Here is a 27913-nt window from a genome sequence, read left to right as displayed (position 1 = left end):
TTCATCCCCTCCTTTCTCATGAATAGAGAAATATGAAGAGCTGAAAAAGTCCTTGACTGTCTGACAGCAACTGAAAACATCAAGGTGTTATCAGCACTGCTTCCATTTTAACACCTAAACACAACATTCCATCCGCTGCTACAAAAGAAGTTAACTCCATCCTGACCAAAACCAGGACACAAGGAAATAGTAGTCTCTGTAAAACCACTCAGTAAATTTGAAAAGGAAAAAAAAGCCCAAAGGAACCATGCACTGGATTATATGCAGATAAAGTTTTACCATACATTTAATTCACTTGTCATTACAGCATTCATAATGCTATGGATGATGAGTTTTTAACTACAAAGTTTATTGTATTATGTTATAATGTATTATGATGTCTTGTATTAGTAAGAAAAGATAACGCCTACAGAACCACCATACGTGTCAAAGCAGTCGTCACTGTCAGAAGCTCCTTTTCCCCAGTGTTCCCACTATGAGCAAGCCAGTCGAGTACACTCTCGCTTGATTTACAACAGCTGCCAAATTTTACACCTGCAACCTTTTCCTCTCTGATACTCCAAGGGTAAAGACACTTAGAACTGTGCACAGAGTAAACTACTGGCTGCAGGTGGACCTTCCTAGGCAGTCTGTTCTCTACAGCTATCTGCTGGTCCTTATTTTGAATTACAGAGCAGTGCAACCCCCCGTAGAGTCCAGTGATCGGGGTTCCGCGTCGTCCTCAGATACAAGGAGAAAATGTAGGTCAGATCAGTTCTCCGAGGCTTTTTGTAGACAGGGCAGGAGTAGACACTTCCGGGCTGCTTCCTGGGGTCGGGGAGCGCCGTTGTGCTAACAGCGTACACGTGGACTACAGGGAGGCTTGAGAACAGCACCTGAGGATGTACAACAGAGGCACGGGGCTCAGCCTCAGAGCAGCAGCACAGGGTGTACAAACTCCAAACGTTAGAACTACATTCAGGGATGGGCTTCAGCAAAAGCACCAGCACCTCTAGTGGGGGTTCATGTGAGAGTACAAGTCCTGTGCTCACTACCACACTGACCCTAACTTTAAGCCAGTGGCAGCTCAAGGATAACAGATGCCCAGAATCCTGGAAGGAAAAGAAAGCAGCAGACACTCTGAAAATTGCATGCCATGGAAGCAGATGGAAATTGGACAGGGTGGTTCAGGAGGGAGACACCAGTGCCTTTCTCCCTATCCTTTGCCCCTTTGGCTAGTGTTCCCCATTCTCTCCCACCTCCTGTTGCCTGAATGACAGGACTGGAGCTACAAAGACCAAGCTGCATTTAGCAGGCCTCCTTGTTAGCTCTGCACTGCTGGCAGTGGAGCTTCAAAGATCCAAGGTGCCCCTTAGGTGTTTATCCAGTCTAGGTCCCCTCAAATCTCCCTGCAATATAAAGCAGTCACTGATGCGGGGGGAGGGGGAAGAGAAAGACCGAAACCCAAGAGCAACACGGAGGCTTGCTAAATGCTCCAGAGCACTTGAGTAAACACCATGCTTGGGGGTGTCTTTTGACAAATCAAGCAACAGCTCTCACCAGAATCTTCAGCTGGCAAGGTTTGGTTTGGAGGACTTTGCTCTCAGCACAACACAGAAGAGTTTTACCTAGGGTGAGGAATTACCTCAACTCCAATTCCAGGACAGTTATCACCAGTTTGGTAAAAGTCTATAGCAGCCTTCCCTGGGCAGCAACCACAGTATCTAATCACTACCCCATAGCTAGGTTTTAAAGCTGCTTAGTCTCAACAGTAAAATGTAACTCCATGCACAAACAACTGAGCATAAGCCCAGAACTAATACTTTTCCTCCTATTCAAAAACAAATGCCAGGGATTTTGAGTCATCCAAACAATGACCTGCACAGCAGCTGTCACCAAACCCAGTCCCAGGCTTTGGAAGTTGTGACCGGATCCTGCTTGGTCAGTCAAAAGAAGGCTGACTGTGGGCTATCCAATTTTAATCAGACAGAGCTGTGCCTCTAGGACCCCTGAAGCCAAGGAGCTCAGCATCTGTTCTGCTCTAGTGCTGTGCACCCTAAATTCATTTTCTGACAGAAGCCTGTTTGTTCTGTTCTGGTAGGTAAACAGTCTTTGCCTTCCCCAGTTCGGCTAGTGTTTTACCTTCTTAAAACCTGCTGTGAAACCAATGCTGCAGGCACTCGAAATGTTTCCTGGTGTTCTCTGAGCACACCACGCTATGCCAGAGTCAGTCATGCTCACTTGATCCTTACCTTTGGTGTCGACTCGACCAGCTTACTATTTCTGCGGTCCCAACCTGCCCCTTCGAGGAGCAGCCCATGTATGTAAACCCCGCCGATGTCAGCAGGAGGAGGGCCAACAACATCTTCTTTCATCATCTTGGTCACTTCGTTGTGTAAAACAACACTGTCCAGTGCCCACCCTTTTGCTAAATTCATGCGGGTTGTCTCTTGCCTCATAGCAGTTAGGAAGCCCTGAGGAGAACAAAACAGAGAGTTTAAAAAAAATACTTGAATTTGCCCATTTCCAACTTCTTTTTTTCCTATGTAGGTGACATCAGCAGTATAAAACCTGAATCTTATGTGCACATAAAGCTACATTCAGTCGTGTAAACGTGAAGCTCTCCTACCCTTGCCCAGTACCTCGCATTCTTAGGTACTCAGTGTGCATGTGTTGGTGCTAAGAAGCCACCAAATCTGCTTGCTGAGCAGATCAGAAGCCGCAGGTACAACTCACCTCACATGACACACCTGCTTTACAAGCAGCCGGATGGAGAGAGGCCGGCACAGCTGCCAGCTGTGCTTTGTGAGCTCCCCAACACAGGTAATTGCTGTGCCACAAACAACGCTGGTGTTCCATGTGCTGTATTATTCATCTTTTTTCATACCAACATTGTAAAAGGCTTTTCAGTCAACAAACCATGAATGGTTTTAGGGCACACAAAGGAAGTACGAGCCCAAACCACGCGATTAAATAGCAAAGAGCCTCTGTCGCTTTGCTCGGTGCAAAGGGGTCAATATACTACAGCAACCTCCCATTGTAGACACTGGCAAGATAAACTTGCAGCACTTCAGCAGCACAGAAGGGAACTCACTCTCTGCTCTGAAGAGCTATGATCTCATGATATGGTTACACAACCAATAAGCTGTCAAAAGAGAAGCCAGTCTGAAGATGCCGGTTAGCTACTGTCCGCACACAAATGCTGCAACGCATGAGAAGTGCTTCAGCCCTGAAGAGGCAGGAGGGTAGGCTGCTTTGTGCTTCCAGTGGCCATGCTGTAGATCCACACCTTATTTTAACTTATGGAAACCCGTTTTCCTAGCTGGGACACAAATGAGTCAAACACAAAAATCGAAGATACAGGAGCAAGAGGGACTTACTGAGAAAGTCAGCTAGGAAGGAAGATGTTTCAGGACAGAGGAGAAAGGTTTCTGGGGACAGCTTTTTATTTTTCTTCACTATTCACAGTACAGGATGCTCTGTTGAGCTACTATTAGGGTGAAATGAATGGAAAGAAGTCAGTTGTGGAAACATGAACACGTTGGTCTACTGAATGTAGGGGCCAATCTTTGGCTGCTGGGACCAGAGTGCTTGTTGCACACACTAGGTACTCTGTAGCTGCACAATACCCTTCAAGCTGTGAGAACATGAGATGACATTCATGAACTCAGATGTTTCACTTAACTGACATTGGTTGCTTCTCATTAATGTAATTCCAAAGACCCCAGGACAAGTGTTTTCAAGAGGTTTTGTGATAGCAGAGATAATTCTAATTGCATTTGAAGGAGTTGAGAACTCTAGCATATAGTTAAGGGAGACAGGATTAAAGGCCAAGTTCTTCTATCAGAAATGCCATTAAATGAAAGCAGAATCCCTCTAGTTAATTTGCAGAATTTTAATTTGTATTAACATGCTAGTACCAATAGTTTAAAATACGTGAAGTGTTCACTGCCAGAAAGCCCCAGAGGGCTACTGGATCCCAGATAAACTGAAATATTAAAGAAAGAAGAGCCTGAAGAGGACAGGACAGAGCAATGACTGCATTAAGGGAATCAGTTCAAAGGCACTGTGGAAACACTGGAATAAAAGCAAGCTCAGAGCTGTGAGTTGTCTTCAGGGATGAGATTTAGACTGTAGAGATGCAGATCCCTTACTGAGATGACAGGGCCTATGTGCTGCCTGCAGTGGGACTTCCAACATTCACCTGCTCATTTGAATGAATCCTAGACAGTGCTTAAAGACCACGGCTGTGAGCAGCAGGCCCAGACGGGTGTCCCAGAGCAGGTGAACAGTGCAATTAACAGCAAGAACCAAGTGGCTTGAGGTGTCACTATAAGGCTCAGGTCTTGGCTCCTCCCAAACCCCTCCTTCGGGGACATAATGGACCACTTGCCATGACATTTGTTTTGTTTTCTGGTAATCTTGACCTTCTTTTTTTTTTTCTTTTTTTTTTTTTTAGTTGTATGGGTTTATTCTATGTGTGTGTGTGGATGTGTGGATGTGTGGATGTGTGGATGTGTGGATGTGTGGTTGGTTTGGGTTTTTTTTTGCGAGGGACATGTTGAGATGTCAGAAACGGGACAATTTATTTCTTCTTTCTTCACCTGCTGTTTCCTGAACTTCTCCTGGCCTGTTCACTGAAGGCTGCTAAAGCTTCCTCCCTTTGCCTTCTAACAAACCAAGCAAACTAACTCCAAACCTTCTACTGAGGAAGAAGCAGGCATCCATGGAAGCTGTGAGAAGAAGTACGGAAATCACTTGTCTATTGCTCACAATCATATTCCCTCCTTTACCTTGCTTAGGAGGTTTCTTGTTTGTCACTTATTTTGCAGTGAGTTTCTACAGTGGGCAAATGATGTCAGGTTTGCTAGAACTAAGAGGGCAGTGAGGAATGAAGGCATTGTACTTCATATTCTTATCAGCATTCACATTGCTTTGGCACCTAAGGGTCTTAGAAATGGGGTGAGGGTTCATTGTGCGAAGTGGTATACAACCAGAAGGACAGTCCTGCCTCACAGGGCTTAAGATCCATGTACAGGGCGAGTGACAGCAACTGGATTGAGAGATGCAAACAAGGAAACAATCAGACATTACCAGACACAATACGTAAACTGTGAGGGAGAAATGAGACCCATAGAGTGTCAAGGTTTTTTAAATCCAGTAACATCAGAGTAACTTCCAGAAGAGAAGAAAATTCATGGCATTTCTCATTTTGTTCACCCCAGTTACCTTGGCCCAATGAGGAAACAGGCAGGCAATCAGATTGCTTTTACATAGAAGCCTGAGCCTGCTCTCATTTGTATTGCTATAAATAAAGATTAATTTCTGTGAAATTACTGAATTTATCCTAGTGTATAAACAGTCCAGGAGAAGGCAGAGTTGGGTCCTATATTATTTTTTATTGCCAGGATGCCCCATTCTCCCAGTGCGATAAATCTACTTTATTGTCCTGTGTTATCCATGGCATTTATCCATCGGCTGTAAAGCAAATAGATCCATGCAAGTAGGCAAATTACAAATTACTCAGGAGCAGCATTTCATCTCACAAATGAAAGGACTTTTATAAACGTGCCATTGGAACTAATACTTCATCACTTCAACCTGAGAAGATGAAAATTCATTTTCTTAACGTATGAAATGCTGATTTTTAAACCCACCTATGTAACTACTAACAAAATAATAGTTAATTAAATAGGAAAGGAGTCTACTTAGGTGAGTTTCTGGTAGAATCAGCCACTCCCACAGCCTGGGTTACAGAAAATGGAGATGATATCACTAAATATCTGATTCTTAAGCTTGTGATGGTCAGCAGAAGTACATTTTAAAATCAGGTAAGTGTATGTCCTACTGGGTTTTTGCTCTCTGCACACTATGTATTTAGGGACTTTTAGTGTTATGAAGTGTTTAATTTCTGTAGTGGTCTACTAAATCACAACTTGTTCAGGGACATTGGCAGAAATCCAGATGCATGTATCCAAAAAAATGTAGGGTGCCCAACCTGGGCTGGCAAAATTTCAGAATGGACACAACCCCAAATCAAAAAAAGCCAGCTAACACAGCCAGTGCAAACTCTGTATCAGCTCTTGCTCCTCTGTAGCACAAAAGCAAACACCTACCAAACCAAATGCCTGCCAGGGCTGCGTCCAGCCCCATCACTGCACAAGTTACTTCGGGATATTTTCAAGAGCCGCTACCAATGTGTTGCTGACAAACCAAGTATGGAAGCACAAGCATTTTATTAAAGCTCCACCTTCTCTCCTTCACGCTTTTGCTTGGGAACCCTTTGCTGAGGGATTCTATGACCACATTTCCATGCTATAAAATGGTATCAGCAGACAGCTGACACGGAGAGGATAGATGATAGATGGCTATTTCCCAGCAGTAGCTCTAGAGAGTATTTGCCACCGTTACTTTCTCTATTCTAGGCAGCTGTTTCAGCTAGCTTTTGCATTGCTAACAAGTACTGAGATTAAAATAGATCTTTAAAATAGCTTTTTGCTAAGGCTTCACAGAAACCTGTTGGCTGGATACTCTCACAATGACTCACTTCCACAACTCACACTTCCCACAAACATCTGTGAATCGTAAAAAGCTTTAATGAATGTGGATAGCTGTGCAAAAGAAACTACACATCATCTAGGTATGTATACTCTCCTTCTTTTAACTCTGCTCTCAGCTGTTCTCTTTTTTGTGTTTCATTTTGTGCCAGGTTTTTATTTTAGATGGTGCTGACGAGAGGCTGTATTTTTTTATATGTCTCTGCAGACCAAGTCTGGCACAATTCTGGGGTGGTATAAATAACAAACCTTCCATTTCAAGGAACAGATTTGCAAGGATGGAAAGCCAAGTCCAAATCTCTTCTTCCTATGTCAGAGTCATGAAACTTACCTTGTTTTGTACTCAAAGGGATTTCCATACAATGAATGAAAAACAGATTACTGTAACAGAGGAGGGGGAAAAACACTGAAGTGTGAAAAGTTGTGTTTATCCAATTTCCATGATGCAATTAAAGCAACCAGAAGACACATTCCATTATTTCACTTACATTATTTGGTCAGACAAAAAAATTTCTTCAATAGAAGTTGAAGAAAACAGGTATTTTAAAAGGGTAGACAATGGCAGGATAAGGGGGAATGGACTAAAGCTAAAGGAGGGAAGGTATAGATTAGATAACAGGGGAAGTTCTTTACAGAGTGAGTGGTAAGGTGCTGGAACAGGCTGCCCAGAGAGGTGGTGGATGCCCCGTTCCTGGAGGTGTTCAAGGCCAGGTTGGATGGGTCCCTGGGCAACCTTGTGTGGATCCAGGCCTGCAGGTTGGTGGCCCTGCCTGTGGCAGGGGGGTTGGAGCTCTATGATCCTTGGGGTCCCTTCCAACCCAGACCATTCTGTGATTCTATGAAGTGAATTTATCCTACATTCCTCTTAAAAGTTGAATTTAGATTACAGTTCACATAGTCGCAATTGAGCCGGGCTGACGTTCTCTCAAGGTGTACTTTAACCATTAGACAGGAGTTAGAAAGATCCATCTGTCAGTCTTACCTGTGGATTAAAGAATCCCGTCATCCAGAAGACATTCGGTCGGCCATCCTGCAGCCAGCTGCTGAACTGCTGGTTTCTTTCAAGAAGCTCAGTAAACCAAAATCCTAAAGTAGCTGATTCCCAGGAAATCCTAAACCAAAGTTTTGGAATTCTAGCATCATACATGTTATCTAAAGCATCTTGCAACTCTTCTGACATGATTATGGTTCCTGGAAGATAAGTAACACATTCAGAATGAACTTTCCCCTGGCTCGCAAAGGTAATTAAAACTTCCAAATGACATTCTGAGTCTAATGAACCCTCTTTTGTTTTGCCTTAATTGTACACCGGTTTCCCTACAGCCTTATCAGTTTGCAGTTAATTTGCTCAAACTTGTAAGACCAGATTGAAAGTTAAAGGTGACGAAATAAATTATATTTTTGCTATTTTGATTGGAAATAAAGATTTTTTTAAAGAACAACTCCTTCTCCTGCACATATAATATCATGTTCACACTGTGTTTCACATTTAATTCACACATTTAAATTTTTTAATACATTTTAATGGTTCCTACATACATGATCAATGATAGAGATGTATTCTGCAACTCATCTTTATCCTAAACGTGCACTGACAGTGATTATATTCATGAAATTCACTGTTATTAATGATAACTTTGTACATTTCCATTATCAAGATTCCCAGTGGGAAGCAGTACATAGAATAAACCTAGAGGCAAGGTTCTCTTTTTCTTTTTTTCTTTTTTTTGGGGAGGGGGATGGGCAGCAGCAGTGCATAGCCTTATATTTCATGCACAGTACTGTTGTGTCCATGAACACATTGCCATTTACTAAGACAATGATTTTTCAGTGACACTCACTGGTCCATGTGCCAGAGGTTCCTATACCTTAGGAGTTTGTATTCACAATAGTGCTGAGAGCTGGCACACAGCAATGCCTCAGGATGTCTTCTCTATTCCAGCTAAAATAATTTAAGTTGTAGAAACTGGTGTGGTAGACCCCATTCCAATTAAATGTTCATGCAATACCAATGTTCAATGCATCGTCATATTTGCAACTGCTGCAGTTTCCACAGGGATTGCATGAGATACCAAGCAGAACTGGGTGGCTTCTACCACAGGACCCATAAAAGATAGGGAAGTGGTCTGAGTGACTGCACAAGAGCTGCAATGGCCCATCCAAATGTATCTGTACAAAAATGTGGCCTCAAATAAGTAAGCATTTCAAATCCCTTCCTTCCATTAAGGTTGGCAGGTCCCAGTTCAGGGGAAGGAGAACATGCAGAAACCAAACATCAGCTTTTAATTTAGGACAATGCAGTGACTACCCTAAACGCTCATATAACAGTGTGTGCAAATCTAGTACTTTCTACCATACATCAGTGGCAAATAGGTTTCATTTTCTTCTAGCAGATAATGACTGGCTCTCATTTATACACACCTGTTTTTGTGCAACAAATGTCATTAGGAAGCCATCAACTTACAAAACTGCAAATGTTAAAAAGAAACCACCTATCACACACTCTCTGTAATGGCTCTGTAGTTCAGGTGTGGAATCACGTTTTGGGATAGCTGAGAATCTTTCAGAGCACAATTAATAAACCTTCTCTTTCAGTATAAATCTTCTCCAACATATAACCAAAGGCATGAGCATTTAGGAAAGAAGACACTCTATGTCATGACACCTTTGCTCGGAAAAATGCGATATTAGCCCATAAATTCTATTCACACTCTGGAGGCAGAAAAAAATCATGCAACACATGTTGGTTTCAAAATCAGAGCAACTGTAATGAGGGTAGGGAACAACTGAAGAGTGTCCCGTTGGAGCCCTGGGGATCATGACCATCCAGACTAAGAACAAAGTCTTTCCTCTGTGGTTCTTCTTTGTTTTCAGGCTGATGCAGCCAACTTTCTCCTGCACCAAGCAATGTGACAGAGCCACATTTTCTTCCCTATTCCTGTGGGCAGGCTGGAGATTTTCAAGTAGGGAGATACAACCAGCCTCTGCCCCGAAGCATGGTGAAATATCTTAGGATGTCTGCCTGTTATGACTCAGAGCAGCTGCTGAGAACGCTAAGCCAGACTGTTCTTGAAGATGAGGTATGTTCACAGCTCTAGCCTTGCCCATATAGCTGCATAAATATTCCTAGTGAGTGGGTGTCAGCTCTGGCAGTAGGCATACAGTGCTTGAATTTCATCACTAAATGACATCTGTGGGTGTTGGGATGCATTCCTGCAGCTAAAATACTCCAATAAAAATGAAAATAATAATAAATAAAAAATTAATTGTAAGAAATAAAATCAGGAACACACGAGGAAAATAATGGTATCTTCCTGGAGAAAGGTGATAAATGCATTTGGAAAACTATATTTGATACATTCGATGAGTTGCACAAGGCTGTGTGCTTCTCACATTTAACTTCTGAGAAGCTCAGAGCACTGGTTACCGTATGAAGAGACTGAACGTCCTATGAACTTAACATGACAGGCTTGAACGTTCTATGAACCAGACGGGCCAGGTGTTTATAGATTGGTTATTTTGGGGTTTACTTCATGATATTCCCTTTCTTGAACAGCATAAAGCCTGTCTGAAAGTGGCTGATGAAAGGTCAGTCCAGCTAGGGTACCTCTGTGCTTCCAAAATAATACACACTGTAACCATAGCTTTCGCCAGTATATATACAGGTTTGAAATTAGAATTCACCTTTTCCATTACCCTAAATTTAAACCATTTCACTCTAAACCACATCTCACCAATCATGAATACTCTGAAAAAAGCTATGTAGTTCTGAGTGCAACTAGTTTCTATTGCTAATTAAAGTGATTGGCCCGTTCTTTTAAATTGATTTGGTTTCAGGGTGCCTCATTCAACAGACATACTGGCTTGAATGGACTATGTTTGGACCTTGTGTTATTTCAAGGAGTTGTCCCTTTTCACTACCACATCTACCACAAACTGAATCTGAAAACTGTGGACCTTGTAAAATTTGGATCTACATTTTGAATTTCACATGTAGGAAAGCCTGTATCTGGACTAGAGAAAGTTAGAAACAAAGGAAAAGGATCTCAAACTGCAGCATGAATCAAAAAGGGCTCAGTCCACTGGCTGATTCTCTTCCCACAGGCACAGATGTGAATCAAGATGATAATAATAACTGGAATAATTATGTAGGATATAAATTAGATGAGAAGAAGCTAGTATCTCCATCAAGTACAGTTTGCCAATAGCTGACATCATTATAATAGAATTGGAGACTATCCCTTGAGGACAATGCTTGATAGACAGTGAGTCTTTTAAGCTAGCCTTAAGAGTACACAGAGGAAAAAGCCCAGTGAAAGCATCATTCCATTCTTGACTGTCACAGTTGCAAGTATAGAAGTTGATCTAAAAAGCCTTTAATCCCCACTCAGGTTTACCTGCCAAGCAGCCAAGTTTTGTTATTGGAGCAGTCACTCCTTGCTTCCACCACAGCAACTTGTGGAGTTACAGCTGCCTCTTCCTCATTGAACATGTTGAAAAGGAAATCCCAACTTGCTTGCAACTTTGTAACTTCTCCTCCCTTTCTGCCTTGCAGCAGCAGCTAACTTGCTAGTGCTTTCTTTGTTTCAGGCAGTTTTTTGGGTGTTTCCTTATTCCTTCATTTGCACCACTTGGGCACTTCAGCACAGGGAACTGATTCCCAGGAAGCTCTCAAAAGTTTGTTTAACTTCATCACACTGTTTTAATCCCAAGACCCTCAACATTTCGTCACCTCCTTTTGCTCCTGGTCTCCAGAACAGGAAGAGTAAATCAGGCAGCTAAGCCTTGCAATGTACAAACATTCTCCATTTTTTACTGGAAGACTGTGGTATTCTCAGCTATGTCTAACCCGTGCCTCTGTCCTGTTTTCTGTTTTTTCTCCACCTTCATTGTCCAGTGCAGAATACCCTGATTTAATTCTTCAGAAGAGATGAAAGGAACTGAGAAACTTGAGCAGTGTGCAATTTTTCACACAGAATAGCTCAAAAGTCCCAGGTTTTCTGCAACAGCTAATTCCTTCGGTCAGGAAGGAGGCAATTTAAAGTAACCTTGCAAATTGTTCTGAACACTTACCAGATTCAGTAACATATACACTTGGCTACACATTCCAGAGGACTGAAAATAAAAAATCTAAAGCAATAAGTTGAAGATGAAAAACCATGCACACCCCCAAAAAGTAACGCAGATCTCTATGCTGAGCTAAAGCAATAGAACAGGAGGCAAACTATTTTCTGCAGTTTGTCCTAAATGTGCAGTGTTTGTTTCTAAACAGTTGTCCTGGCCAGCATCATGGCTAGTGTGCATAACACTTATTAAGAAGTCCAGAAATAACATGCCACACTTTGTAAAGAGAACAGGAGGCATTCTGGCATCCTTATCAGGATGAGAGGTAAATAATGGATAAGAGCTGCCAAGCCAAGAGTAACTACACCACAAGACCCATCCTCTTCATTCCTCATATGAATTCCCCATTGTAACATTCCATTAACATCCTCACTGAGTACTCTTAATCATCTTCAAATAAAATCCTCATCCAAAAGTGGAATACAGAGATGACCCCTGCAAGACTTACATACACACATACTACAAGAATCAGTAAGGTAAGTGCACAAGATCTTTCAGTAAAAAAAAAATCATAGGCCAAACTAAAATTGTATTAATAAGCAGTCTTAACGCATTACAAAACAAAACAGAACTTAGCCAGCCAGAGGGAATGAGTCCATGCTCCTTCCCTTTGTGTGAAGTTTACTTTCTTGCACACTCTGGCAAGACAAGTTTCATGAGCTGCTTTTTTTTCACCACAAAGATGAGAATGAATTATGGGCTGCCTCTTTCAACTCTTTTGGAGTTCATCTACATCCTTCTTGCAAGGTGCCACGTATAATCAACAGAAACAACTCGCAGCAATGCGATGCAAATGTTACTGTCATGATCACAGTGTCCTGACTTGGAAAAAGTGAATTTTCACCTCCCTCTTCACCTCCTGGGGGCTTAACACAAGTCTGTACAGATGACTTAGGAATTCTAAGTGCTTCCAGTTATGTATGTAGAACTATATGGTACTTCACGTCTACATGAAGTTTCACCATATCATTATATGAATGACAATATGGAAGCATATAAGCCTAACACTCCTGTTAGCATATGGCAGAAGGATGGTGAGGAGCTAAAAGCAGGTAACAAAATAGCTTTTGATAAGATAGTAAATCAATGACTGAGATGTATAGAAACTAGAGAAATGCATAAGTATTCTTCAAGGCTTCGTTATTAACAGGATAGAACTGAATTCCAAACATATTAGAAACACATGCAAAACCCCATAATTTTTTACTCTGTGATACCTGTAGTCTCACCTGTATTTTCTCAAACTTCAAACTGTCATAAAATATACCTGAAACATGTTAGTGTCTTAATTTTAATGAGTTTTTATGCATATAATTTGTGCATCATGTAAAGAATATGCACAAGATATGTAATAGTGTGGGTAAAAAGAGGAAAAAAAATCAGTCTCATTGCTCCTTAATACTATCCTTGTTCCTGATTCTACTGTTCCAAAAGCTCTGACTAACCTCTCTTTTAGTGCAGGATAAAAGTAATCTGTGATTTTTTTTTCAAGTGCTGGCATGTAGGTTATGAATGGTGTGCACTTCATGCATGAAAATATGCTAGCTGTGTAACATGAGGGGTGCCATATCACAGTTGCAGGGAAAAGATTGCTAAAGCCTGGTGGAGCTTCTCCAAGACAAATGGCATGAGGACTTCTGAAGTAGTTATTTGTATTGATTCCACCTTTTTGTGTTTTATGTTGGGCTTACTGCTTATGGCTCCCATAGGTATTTGTACAATGCTTGTCTTGCAAGTACTAAGAAAAATGCAACAAAAAAACCCTTCTGGACCTGTGTAAACAAATCTTTACACATTGCAAGTCATGTAAAATCTTTTAGAGGGATTGCTATAGTCTCAGGAAATACGTTAACAGGAAAAGGATTTCTCTCTTCTAACTTTGCAAGCACTGCACAAATAGCAGTGGCATGTATCATGAAAGGATAACAAATCCAAGGTTTCCAGTATGGCCTTCACTTGTTCATGCAGTAGGCAGTTCCAAAGGATTAGTCTGAAAACACAAAGCTATAACGTACAAGAAACAAATGCCAAGTGGATGCAGTTTTATGACCAAAGTAGAATCTAGATATACTCATAAATAAATGAGCTAAGCATTTGTTTCCTTCACGACGAGCCCTTAAGCAGAATGTTAAGTAGGTTAAAAAAAAAAAACCAACAGGAAATAAAACCAAATTAAAAGCTGGGCTTATTTCCATTGCCAAGGATTCAATATCCACTTTCAGTGTGAAGTTACTACAAGCATGCTTCACTGCTGAGATTCATGGAAGCCACTCAAGGGGGACTAGGGAAAACTGTCACAAAATCTCTCTTCTTAGTTTCTTCACTGATAGGAGACCCATCAAGGTGCCATCAAAACACTTACCACTCCTACTTCTTTGCATTGAGAACTAAAGAGAACACACACACACACACAGTCTCACAGATCAGCCATATTCAGTTCCCCTCTACTCAAAAACCTCTAAGAGAACAGGAATAACTTAATGGGTCATTACATTTTACTGCATCTAAAGAAACTATCTTCATTTGCCCGCTCCCAAACAAACATCCAGGGTATTAGTATTCTGTGCCAGAGGTCTTTATGCTTCCACAGAAGGAAGATAAGGCACATACACAGGAACGCTATAGCTCGTGTACTGCCCTACAAAGAACACGCTTCACCTTCTGCCAGGGGTTCAAGATCTGATGTTCATAACCAATTAAAACCTGTAGTTTTGTTTAAAGCCCCAAGTTTTACTGATCCCCAGATGAAAAGATGAGAAAACAGCTCTTTTCCTTGTCTCTAAAAAGGTTTCTCTATTTGGAACATTGCCTCTATTTAGGTCACTTGAGAGGACAATCATCACCGCTGTTTTCTGATTTATGTGAAGCTCTATTATACCAACTGTGAAAGGGCAATCAATAAGTAATTAAAACAGAACTAATAGTTGGGACATAACTGAGAGTACAGAGTGCTGCTACAATCTAATTATTAAGATTTGATCCAAAAAAAAATATCCCTCCGGGCAGCAATGTTTATTGGTAGAGATGCAGGCTTGTGGGACATGGCTGCCAACAAACATGTTGAACACATGCTGAGCATCCTCACCGCTCCCAACAGCTGAACACAGTTTTATCTGCCCTGTGGAGAAAACTGGCTCTGCTAATTCCCTCAACACCCCTCATGTTCAGCTGCACATGGGCTCTCACTTAGGTGGGCTTAATATTACCTCAAAAGTAACTCAGTGAGCAACAGTAAAATGACAAGGCTCATCTAGTCACATCCAACCTGCAGAGTCAAATATTCAGACCTCCTTTCACAAAGCTACCTGACACAACATGAAGATGTGCTATATTCTTAAACATAAGATTAGTTTGAAAGTTTAGATCTGCTATAAGCAGGTGCTCAGGCCTCAATAGGTTCATGAAGCCAGATGCATAACCAGGGCAGATGTCCACATTCACATGACCTGTTTAAGCAGACAGGTCAGTTTACCTCATTGTAAAGAAAAAGGAGCACCTCAGATGATCCGAGACTGCAGTTGACCAGTTTTGGGGAAGAATCTAGTATGACAGAGTTCGGGATTCCCCCCTTTGCTGAGACAAAAAAAGACTGCCTAAGTATTCTTTCCATCCCCAAATTAATAGCCTACGGCATGTACTTGATATATCACAAATCTGACAGAAGCCATTAATTGCTATTGTAAACTATACATCCAATTTTGTTTTCAGAGCAATTTTTCACTATATTTAACTTGCCTGTCCCTAGGAAAATGATATGCTGTAGAGAAGTGCACAAAAGTTACAGCATTAACTTGATTAAACACCTGGTAGAGGACTGTGCCTACCGTGGAACTGAATACTAAGTGCAAATGAATTATGTTACTCATCCACCCCTCTGCAGAATATTGTACACTTTGAGATTTAAACTGTACCTGTCACAATCAAGGAAAGATTAGTACTTTCTTGGATGGAAAGCTTCATTATAATTTAGTAGAAAAGGGACTCTATGCACATACAAAAGGAAATTTTCATCTCACTATCAAAACAGAAGACAAATGTTTCTCCCAGCTTGATCCTTGCATAGGTTATTACAGGACATGGAATCTAATTAGCCTCAGGCATACTTATGAACTTCTTTCCTAAATTCAGGGTATAGGCATGATGTTTCTGAAGCATGCATCGTTGCCTTGTAAGTCATACAAATGACAGGAAAAATCCTTGCTGATTTTTATTTAACAAAAATACCAATTTTTAAAAATCTCCCTTCATGAAAGACTTATTGTCAAAAGTCTAGAAATAGCCAGTAATACAGATCACAGTACTGCCATCACCTGTATCCAAAGGCAACAGTTTTGAGGCACTCCCCATGTCTGTGGGGACAGTTTGCTGTCTCAGACATTTTCTGCCTCTGCTGGAGGACAGCGGAGGTCACGGAGATCTTAACCAGTGGAACCACACTGTCCCTGCTTCATTTTCAGCGATTGTTAATTCAAGAAGCCTGGCTGCTCAACAGTATGCTTTCCTTCCTGGATATTTCAACTCTTGCAGATGAGCAAAATGGAAAGTGAAAACAAAAGCAGACGGTAACATCATCATCTCTTCTTTTTCCTCACTCCTTTTCTGATAAAATTTTCCATCTGCTTCTAGTTGCCTGTACTCTTGTTTTATTTTAACTACACTCGCCATTGCTCACTTTCAGCCAAATTCTCCTGTGTCTGAAAGACAGAGTGTACTGTTTCCAACCTCCTGTGCTGGCTAAAAGGTGAACCCTATCATTCTCCTTTAACTGGCACTCCCACTCACTTCAGCTTCAGTTTAGAGACCTCCTATTTGGTAAAACCAGTTTTGTGAACATTGAAAATCTCACCTTAAATTAGAGTCTTTACCACCTGTCCTCCTGAGTGCCCTGTCTCTCAATTACTAAGCAGCAACACTTCTACCTTGCTCTATATAATTATGTCTCGGCTTAATTTCATAAATGAGTCTGACGCATGACCCGTGAACCTAATCACACAATTCAGCTTCTCTGAGCTCTAGAGATCCTAGAGAGAATCACAGAAGTGTATTAGTGCTGTGGGACATGAACTGCAATACTGAAGCCCAAGCATACAGAATAAATTCAGGTAGAGTGTCCTTGGAGGTGCAGTCAGGAGGCTGTAAGGGACAGAATTAGTGGTCATATGATAGAGAGAAAAAGGAAAAAATGGGGGAAGGGAGAGAGTGAAAGAGAAAGGGGTAAAGAGGGAGGTTAGGAGAGGAAATAGTTATATCATATAAGCAATCACTAGCAATAAATATTGCACCTTAATTAGTATGATTTTTAATGTTGTAACTTACCATCAATAGCCAATTTGAGATCAGTCAGCATAGCTCGAACTCTTGATATAACGTGTTGCATGCGGTCAATTTCTTGACGGAGAAATATGTTTATGGGTTGTAAAGCTCCCATCTTTTGAAGCTGGGCTTTCACCTAAAGAATAGCACAACAAATGTAAAATTTAATCTCCTGTTTCCCATGCAATAATTTTTGAAAGCAAAGGGATGTTTTTTCAATTGTATCACACAAACTCCAGAGAACAGAAACTTTTCTGTAACAGATGGCCATGCAAGTCCTGTGCCAACTGTAAGATTTAGCACGCTGTGACTCATTAGCTTACCAAAAGGAGCTCCTCCATCATTCTAAGGAGGGAAAGTTCCCTCTTTTTTGAGGGGACACAGCAGTTCCTTCTGTCTTTGTTAGGCTGCAGGGTTTTAGATCTTAAAAAAACCCTCTAACAAACCCTCATGCTATAAAAAAGCATGTGTGATTGTAACTTCTGCATGTTTCCAAATTGTGCTAGGTGAACTTTCTCACCTCTTCTTGCCCTGCTGAGTTGAAATAATGCTACAAATGGTGTTCAACTTAACAAGCACAAAGATATATAAAAGCTGCTGCTTCAAATAGCATGTGACTCACACATAAGACAAGGTGCTTGTGTATGCATTATTTGAGAGGCAAGATTCCCAATAGTAATACAGATGACACAGAATCCTGTGCACCATTATGTGCACCATTTTGTAGGCCTTTTGGCCTTCTGAATTTTTAAGGGTTACAGCTTCAGTCATACTCAACAAAGAACATTTTCAAAACAGAATTGGTTGTCTGTGTTACTCAAGGACATGTCCCAGCAACAGTAGCAGAAGCATTCCTTGTCTCACATTGGCATACAATGCATATACAATATGCTTCAGGCATACGCTCTGTGTTCCATGTACATCAAAGGTCACCGCACACAACCGTGCATGAGAGAGGATTTAGTGGCATCTGCAGAAATCACGGTGCCTGTACCTTGCACAGTACCAGAATTTTTGACTTTTAAGACTTCAAGTGTTTTTCCCCACTATGACTAAGCTTTCAGAAAGCCAGTGGCCTTCTCTCTGTGCTTGCTACCACTCAGCCACGTGCATCATCTTTCACATTGAAGCAATGTGAACCCTGATCTTTGCCATAGTCTCTCCTTCTCTCCACAAGTGAAATTCTGGAAGGGGACTCTGTAACCAAAAAGAGATCTAAATAGTAAAATAAGATCCTGAATCCAGATACCTATATAGCCATTAATTTATTATAAAAGAGCTGGCCCATAGGATCAGCTTGTTTTAATAATTTAAGGGCTTATTTTGATCGTACTAACAAAAGACAAAGTCAGAGGTAGAAAGTCTATTCTTTCAAAGAGCAGAATATCATTGGAATTCTACTACAGCCAAGTAGAAGCCACAAGATTTGGTATAATGAATGCTATTTCATCATGGCCAGAAGTCCGCTGGATTTCACTCTGTGTTTTTTCCAGATGTACTATTATATCTCATTGTATACATTGTCTACTATACATTGTATACATATAGCAAACATTATTAAAAATCTTATTACATTGAGTAGCAATTTTCTGCATGAAAATACAGCAGTTGAGTAGTTATAATTGCTAGTATAAATGAATAAATGCTTTGACAATTTCCAGTACTCAAGTTTCAACTCCAAGCCAAATAAAACACTAAATACTCTTTTTCAACCTTATATGCTATTCTCCTTGTGAGACAGCTATAGCTATCAGCAAGTTTATTCATCATATTTAAATCACAAGGCCCCATGAGTTTGTGAGACAGAATGCCCAAGAAATAGATGCCAGCCAATTATGCTAATGAGTTGCAGTGTGACAGTTCACTTTACAGACGAGGTTAATGCGTTTCTTCCTGTAAAAGAGAGAAAACTACTAAAATCAGCTGTCACAAAACTAGGAATAAGACAATAAACCCTTTTTGGATACAATACACAATGAGGCATTCTGATTTTTTTTAATACAAAATCAAGAGAAAGCTTCTGCTTTCTGAAAATTTCACAGGAATTGATAATTCTTGCCATAATAAAAACAACAAAAAAAGTTTGATTTTTTTTTCCTGGAGCTTTTAGAAGTTTAGTGCATGGCACTAATAAAAAAGGAATGATAAAGAATATAGTCTATACATTTTCTCCTTTAAATAAGAAATCCACTTTTTTATAGTGTACAAAGCATGTGTTCCTTCTTGGGGATCATTTGGAGGAAGAATTTCTCCTATTTGAAGAAAAACTGCATGGAAGATTTTGTTGAAAGGGTTATTTTTAAGAATACCAATATTTACGAATCTACAAAGAAAAGATGAAGTATTCTAAAATATTACTGTTCTGATAATCTACAGTTTGTTTACTGAATTATCAGAATTTAAACATTCCTGATTTTTTTCACATATGTACAAATATATCTGCAATATTTTGAATTATGGAGCGAACCAATAATGCAGAAATTGTTAATCCATCTTAGATATGTTCACAGCACTCAGCCTGGAGCATTGAAGCATAAACATATATGAAAGTTGAATAAAGCTACATACTTCCTACCTCACTGTATACAAATCAATCCCAATATCCAGTGAGATTTACTAGGGGTAACATAGTGCCTTTCTTCAAAATCTTGCTGTTAAGATTAGTTTTAAATGCCAGCTCTGAAGTATGATTGACTGGTTTTGTATTAGACTTCTTATCAAGCAATCAGATGACTTACTTCCAGTGCTGTATATATTATGACATAAGGAGATAGATCCCAACTGACAGAAAAAAACTCAAAAGACAAACCTTGCTAACCAAAATAGCCTTTCTCAGATTAATATGCAAATTCCATAAATCCCACTTACGTCATCTCTTTTTCATTATGCAAACAGCTGTCATCTAACATAAAACAAGGTGATTTTTAAAAGGAGCAACTAAAATCATAATATTAATAGCTTTGTCTACATGATTTTGCAGTACATGTCCCTACTGTGTCAGATTCCTCTATGCACATTTCTTAGCTGTACTCAGGTCACCAGCTCCTTTGTCACCACATACTTTATAGGACATTCAGCAGAAAAGCAGCTGCTGAACTCATGCCATTTAATGATCAGTGATCAAATTACTATAGTACCAATGACCTATCATTTTCAGTAAATGCTATTATTTTCAATTAGACTTGGTTACTTGCTATACTCTTTGTCAGAATATATATGGGAAGTCCATCATTCTGTGAGATCGTCTAAATAAGAGGCCTGAATAAGAAAGACAAACTGAAGTCCTGTCCAAGCCAAAGCTCTTTATAAGTGGTGTCAAGGACCATTTTCCTGTTGTATACAAAGGAAATGGGTAGTGAAATATGCAGAAAATAGCTGAAGTTCTAGAGCTGGGTGGCCACTATATCTGATAGAGTTGGCAATTAAACCAGAGACACCTTAAAAAGCATCTACATTAGTATTTAAATTCAGTGTTTAAATTCAGATCCTCTCTTTTTTTTTTTTTTTAAGCAAATAAAACGCACTGAAAAGTAAACTCCAGGCATACAAACTGGCTTAGCTCCCTTCAAATTAAACTAACCCAAAAGTTATACTTCAGGGAGTCTAACGTACTCCAACTACTAATTGGTTCTCAGCCCACAGGCCCAGACTAGAGTTAGACCAAAATAAATTCCCCAGTAAAACATCTAACGCAGGCCCAGGGTCCTCAGATGCACTCTTATTTCCATGCAATACTTGCCAGAATAATCATAGCCTTAGCAGAGGATAAGACAAAATCAATACCACAGAAAATATTTGGGAAAAAACCCCAGTGCTACTTGGGTTAAAAGCCAGCCTCCAATAAAGTGCAGTGTCTTTGGAATGTCTCCATAGCTATTCCCTAGCAAGCTGTTTTTCAAGCTGCAAGGATCATTTTCATTATAAAACTCTCTGTGTGACAGGCTGACATTTATTCTTGCATCTGTCTTCACTCAGATGGACTGACTGGACCTAATCATTTTAGCATTAATCTCTCTGTTACCTGTGAGGCAAGACCCAGAAGCAAAAGGGGTTATGAAAGCAGAACGCTGCCTCTGCCTTTGGAGTGAGAAAAATGAAGACAGTTTTAGGTCAGGAGGAAGGTTTATTTTGCTTTTCCACTACTTGTGTCCAACTGCAGTCTGATAAAGAATGCAAAGGTGAATTGTTTTGCTTGTAGTCTTTTGGGTGGACGTTGAGTCAGTAGTTTGACTGGTGAGAGGAAGCATTCATTATAAGAACACAAAATCAAAAGAAGCAGCATGGGGTAAAATAGTTGCTCTGTTTTGGAATTGTTGATTCCAAAGTCATTGCCAAAGGCTAATAATTGAGAAATGAAGCCCTCTGTGTGACAGTCTGAATTTTCTCTGGATTCACAGTGCATCCAGAGCTCTGAATGCCAGCAAATAATTGGTTTCAGTACTGTGGGTCCCTAACTTAGTCTGCTGGGGTTTTAACTGATCAAATTCACTCCACACTTTCAAAAGGCAAACACACGGTCTGATCAAAGATAGCAAAGGCACCCAACATTTTCCCTGAGGAGTTTTTGCTTTTAATAACTTTCATTTGTTTCCTAATTTTTGTTATCCCTTTTCCCCACTGAGAGTATCTCTGGATTTCCAAAGACTATGACATGGACATCATGGCCTTACTGGAGCACAATATTCTAAAAGCAAACTCAAGCTGCACCACTAGGACTAATGAATGTTTTTCTTTTTACTGCTCTTATCCAATGAGGCGTGCATAGGAACTCTGTTTTGACACATTCCCTCAGTCTCTTACAATTTAGTACATTAGTTTTATTTGTTTCAGGATTGTTAAACTGATCTAGTAGGTAATAAAGTTCTGAATATAGGTAATAATGTCCCAAATGACCAAATGTTGACTTAAATTGACAAACAACAGAATTCATCTCATTCTCTTTCTTTCAAACACCACAGCAAGTAATTATAAAATCCATTTCATTCCTTATAGTTTTAAGTTTAATTTTATTCACTTATTCTTTTGTAGCTTCTGAGAAATTCTGATGTTTCTACCCTCAGAGAACATCTAAACTCTAAATCTCCTTTTCTTCTCTGACTAATTAAATTCTTGGTTATATATTAGTGAACTTTTTTTTTTCTTGGTATTTTAGACATCCCTCTTTTTAAACAATTTATGTAAACTTTCATTTAACAATTTAGCTTTTTTTAGAGCTTACTCCTGCCCTCTCCACCCAAGAGGTTCCAAAGCTTCAGCTCAGATGAGAAACATGTTTGATACAGATTTTTTTGCTTATTGTGTAGAGGTCACCACACTCCTGGCACTGTAAACAACTGCCACAGATGTGGAACTGGGAACTAATAGGAGAAAAAGAAAACTCCTCTGACAAAGAAAGCATTGGTAAAGACCCAAATGAGTTTTAACATCTAGAGAATAAGAGAAAGAGTAAATCAACCACACAAATTTAAAAAGTAAATATTGAAGAATCATGAACTACAAGAAATAATGTCAAATCTCTTAATACTGCAGAAGTAGAATCCGAAACTGTTGGAAAATGACCAGAGGATGCTCTGCAGAATCTCAAAGCAAAAGAGTGACTACCATGATACAGAAAGAAAGTGTAATTTTTTATGTTTCTGTGGAAAAGTACCATGTCATCCATCAGAAACATTGATTGAAGAAAGAGCATGTAAATAGAATGGTGTGATTAATCAAAGAGAAGTACACAGCCTGAGAAAACTAAAAATTACCTGGAGCAGTGATATCACATATTGGTGAAAGAATAAAAGAAACTTGCATCCTGAGCTCAGAATACATTTACACAATGTGTAATTGGGAGAAAAAGTAGATCCAACAGGATATCCTCCTACTGTGCCTGTAAAAATGAGGCAGGGGTAGGAAGGAGAGCAAGCTGACACTAACATATTAATACCTAATATTTGGTTTGTGCTGTACAAGCATGAATCTCCTTACTTGAATCATAAGAGAGCAGCTGTCAAGCAAACTGAAGCAAAAGAGGTTTCCTTGAAACTCAGAGAAGATATCAGAGTAGTGGTGCATAAGCAAAGATCTAATTGTGAGCATCATTATAAAGATGATTGCTTATAAGAAAATAAAAACCTGCATGTATGATTGGCAGACTATGAGAAAAGATAATAGCTTGTCATACTACTGAATGATGAGAGTGAAAGAGCTATGAAAATAATTGGTGGTGATTTTTTTACACACTCACATGGATAAAGTATATAAGCTTCCCAAATACAGTAGTAAAACAGAGTCAAGGGTGCAAGGTAGAACTTTCAAAAGAAACCCTCCATACTCTTTATCCATAACCACAGCTCCTGGCTCCGTAACTGGTTGTCTTCAAAGCCAAGACATCCAAGGAAGTGTCCAAAAAGGGGAGGTCAACTCTCCCTGTGTTATGTGTGGTTAACAGGACTGAGTAAGCCAAGAAGCAATGAGAGTGAATGAGACCAAGATTAAGCAGAAGAAACGCCAGAGAAAAGTACTAGTTGTTCAAACCATGTGGAAGTGAGATTTGGATTAAACAAGTGTGTGTGCATTTTACAAGACTAAAAGGCACTGTACAAATTCCCCAGGGGAAAAATCTGAGTGCAGAAATACCCCCTGGTTACAATATAAGTTCAGAACTATTGATGTCTTCAAAGTGTTACAAATTCTTCAGGAGGAAAAAGTTTTCTATTCAACAAGGGAATGAAGAAATGATCCTTTGGAGGATTTAGCAAATATATTGAAAGAAATTAGCTCAATACACATATTACAAATATGGCAAAACCATATAAGCTACCCAGGCATTCAGTATTCTATTGCTACTGCAAATTGAAAAGAAAATAGTTTGAAGGAGATGAATAAAACTAGGGGAAAAAAAGCTAGTTCCATAAAAAAAGCTTTATTCTGATAGTAAGGATAAGGGAAAAGGACTGAGAACAATCCAAGTTGTAAATTACAGGTGTAGATCCAAAGTGTAAATTATTAAATTTATTAAATTAGTAATTAAGTGTGCTTAACATACTTAATATATATAATTTTATTTATTTATCATATTTATTTACTATTCAATAATAATGTGAAAACTAGAAAAGTAACTCCATTCCAAATCAAAATCTACAAATAAATGATTTGTATACTATCACTGGCGATCACTTTAATAAGCAGGTGACAAGAAAAAGAGAGATACAAGTAGGCATGAATGGAAAAATAACTGCATGAAAAAAGCTGTTAAGAAACTTCACCAAAAAAACTTGCAGACTGTAAGGAGCTTGCCAAGAGGGCAATGAAAGGAGAAGTTCTGAGTAGACTTATGACAGCAGAAAAGAAGCTATTTATGTAAATAGTATTACATCTGAGACGAATAGTAAAACAGAAGACACAAAATATTGTCAGGGCCCCAAGACTTTTGGTTGTAACCTAAGTGGACTTTCTAAGTTTGCCAGAGAAGAAAATACAGTATAACATAACAAGCTGCAACACCGCATACTGGGGCTTTATAAGCTTGGACTGCAACCAGGGAACAAAAGCAATATCAGTGCAAAATGTAAGTGTAAATAATAAAATTGTAGAAATTAGGTGTTTTTAACAGTTATTGTTGAAGCACATGGCAAGACACCAGACCCTACTTACAAACTGATGCAAGAGTGCTTTATGCTGGATTTTTCTTCCTAATGAGACTGTTAATCAAAACTGAAGAGATCGGCAAATATATCAGTTCTGGCTCAAACTCCAAAAATCAGAGGCATGAAAGGCTCAGTGATAAAATCCATTATTCATAATGGTAGTATCATAATAAGAACAGGTAAATTGACAGCTGGAACCAGTATAAAACTATTGATCCTTCAGAAAAAGAGGCGCCAGTATCCTTCTCTAAGCTACTAAAGAGAACTTTCTGAAGTCTCCAATGACATTGCTGAGTTGACTAATTAAGTGGATTATGGCACCTGAAATATATGTTTCCAATGTAGCAATATTTTAGACAATACACAAAACCAGACTTACAAAACCCTATGCATAATTTTAAGATCTTTTTAAAACACCTGTCAGTTAAATTTAAGAAGCTCAATAAAGCTTACAAAACATGCATACATAAAACATCTGTACCTATAAAACAACACATACCTCATGAGGGTTATAATCTGGGGGTAACTTCTCTAGCATCTCATCAGCAAGACGCTGCACCACCGCTTCTCGGGTTTCCCCTCCTCCAGTGCTGCTGTCTTTGGGCTGGATGCTCACTATTGTGCTTAACGTCTCATTAGCCAAGTTAGTCTGGTAAGTTATATCTGCATTAGGATGAAGTCCAAACACCTTAAAGTAAAATGGGAAAAAAATAGAAGAAAAAAAAACCCAGACATTTCCTTCTAGATTTGAATCAGTGAAAGGATTCTTGAAAATGGATAAACAAGGAAGGAAATCCTCAGCTCTATAAAACAATAGATATTAATATGTCAGTGGAAGCACACTCACTTAACTGACAAAGGACCAAGCCTAAATTACACAAAACCAATAGAATTTTCATTCATATGAGTGTTGAGGTTTTTTTAACCAATCTTTTGATTATCTTCCCATGGCAGGCTTTGGATTGTGCCATGGAGTGCTGTCAAGGAACACAAACTGATTTCGTTCCACTGAATCAGACTAGAGCTTGGTGGAAACAGTGTAGACACTGACCCCTCACTACTAGCTCCTTGTCTCTACAGATCTATTGCTGTTTAGCCAGCTCAAGTAGATGCCCCTAATAATCAGACCAGTTACCATTTCTAACACATTTTGTTTTACTCAGTCTCTTAGGTTTATAAGGGATGCTTCCCAGTGAATAAAACACCACCCCTATCTGAAGATTTTATGACTGGTGATATATTCAGGATATTTTATGGTTTAGCTATTTTAGGTGCAGGTCTCCCAGTCCTTACTTCCCCTTCTTTTCAAATTGAATTATTTTATTTAAGATACAGCTAGCATAGAGTTACTGCAAAGCTGCCCTTTGTCTGAATGATAATAGCTTGCTCAGAAACTTCCACTGAAATATCCGTAAGTCTATAATTGTCAGGATGAGAATTGCAACTCTTCTCCAGGAGGAATTGTACTGTGACTTATTTCACAAGTCCTCATTTAATTATGGTCATTAACTGTCTCTTACAAACTTTGAATCACTGATCCAACAATGAGGAAGGCTTGTCCTCCAACTGAGCATCAAAGCCAAGCAATCTTCCATTTCTCATTTTTCACATTTTCATATTTTACATTAGATTTGGCATAATACAAGGAGACACTTCTAGTAGCCAATATTTATATACTCTAAGGATAGAATAAAAAGAGCCATATGTAATATTGTTGTGCTTGCAAATCTAGAAACTCTAGACAAGAGCGTCTGTGTCAAAGCCAGGAAACTGCACTGATTTACACCAGTTGTAGATCCAATCCTTACAATAGCACAAAGAACACAGTACAGATCTAATACCACATGTGAGAGAAAGTTTGTCTGTAACTGGCATAGAATTAGGTTCTAAGTAGGATTTAATATGTTTTCCACATAGCAATTTACTCAATCTGACTATTTAGTGCTTAAAAAAGTTAAAATATCAATGCACTTTACCTATCATGGAATGAAATACACATTTGAATATACCATCTTTTCCACTCTTGCTCTTGCATAATAAAGGCTGGTTGGTTTGGTTTTGCTCTAGCAGATTTTGGGGGAGTTATAGTTCAAGTTAGAAATACAAACAATATCTGCTATTGTGAATGCAAATTGTAGTGCTAGTCCAAGAGCTTCATAAATGCTGCAATATTGTCAAAGACAACGATGCTACATGGGAGACAACTCCAGTCCTGTGCTTTATGCAAGTAATGTATGAAGGAATAAAAACAAAGAAACCAGAGTAGTAAAGCAATGGGTGGACCAGTGCCCTGTATGACCTGTAAATTAACCAAGCATCCAAATTTCTTATTGGACCCAAAATCTCTGGGAATTTTGATTAAAAAGGGGACATTGAATTTTGTCTTTCAGGTTTTTCTAGTTTGATAAATCCTCAAAACCAATTGCTAAAGCTGTATACCCTTCTGAAATCAAAGTGATTTTCAAAGGGATTGCTGAGTTCAACAGCCCTCTTCAGAAGTCAGTGTTTATTCTGATCAGGGGTTGAAATTTCATCAAAAGAGCAAGGATACAGCAATCAGAGTTATTCAGTCTCTCTTTCTTAAGCAAAAATGGAAAGGGGCGGAAACAAAGATACGCTGTTTTGACTAGCACAATATCCTTTGTGGAACAAAGATGACTGGGAGCTTGAAAGGTTAAAGGTTTCCATAAGCAATTTTGACAGATTTTGGAATGACAGAAGAAAGTCATAGCTTTCTTCCTAACCTGTGTAAATGTGAAGAAGGAAAAGACGTTTGCATTCCTTGACTTGATCCTATTTACATAAAAGTCAAAGGTAAAAGTCCCCTCCAGCTAAATACATGCAGATATTTCTACAGGCATCAAAATACTTAAAAAATACATTGTAACACTGTGAGAGGGGAAAAGCAGATCCATGAAAGTAGCACCTGAAACCTGGTAGAATCAAAGTCAATACACTGACAGGAACCACTTCATGAGCTGGGCTCAAATGGAACCCATATGTTCATTATCATGGTTATATTTGCCTTCTACCTAAAAAAGGTGTATCATTGCCTTTGCATTCCACTTTTACTGAGTACCTTTGAAAAGACCTTGGTTCCATCTTTATACCCTCCCAACAGATATTTGATAAGATCCCACTTGAGCTAAAGACTTCCAGCTCTCTCATCCTTTCTACATATAACTGATGCCCCAGTCCCTAAATCACATTCACAGCCCCACTTTGGACTCATGTCAGTAAGTCCATATATTTCTTACACTGGGGAGGACAGAACAGGACACAGTACTTCAAATACAGTCTCAATAG

At 39.4% G+C, this 27913-nt stretch overlaps 1 protein-coding gene across 1 annotated transcript in view; it reads right to left on the bottom strand.

Moving 5' to 3' along the window:
* Positions 1 to 656: 656 nt before the first annotated feature.
* LOC311189043 (dynein axonemal heavy chain 5-like) overlaps positions 657 to 27913 on the bottom strand; it is a gene marked incomplete at both ends in the record, with an annotated part of 160774 nt that continues 133517 nt past the window's right edge. Inside the window, 5 exons of the mRNA XM_084260627.1 lie at positions 657 to 875; positions 2232 to 2453; positions 7519 to 7727; positions 16977 to 17109; positions 25107 to 25295. Coding sequence (XP_084116753.1) covers positions 657 to 875; positions 2232 to 2453; positions 7519 to 7727; positions 16977 to 17109; positions 25107 to 25295 — 972 coding nt within the window. The remainder of the gene's footprint in view (positions 876 to 2231; positions 2454 to 7518; positions 7728 to 16976; positions 17110 to 25106; positions 25296 to 27913) is intronic.

This window comes from Gallinula chloropus (genome assembly GCF_964237585.1).
Source record: "Gallinula chloropus genome assembly, chromosome: 2".
Taxonomy (NCBI): domain Eukaryota; kingdom Metazoa; phylum Chordata; class Aves; order Gruiformes; family Rallidae; genus Gallinula; species Gallinula chloropus.
This window is presented reverse-complemented; position numbering and strand designations above follow the sequence as displayed.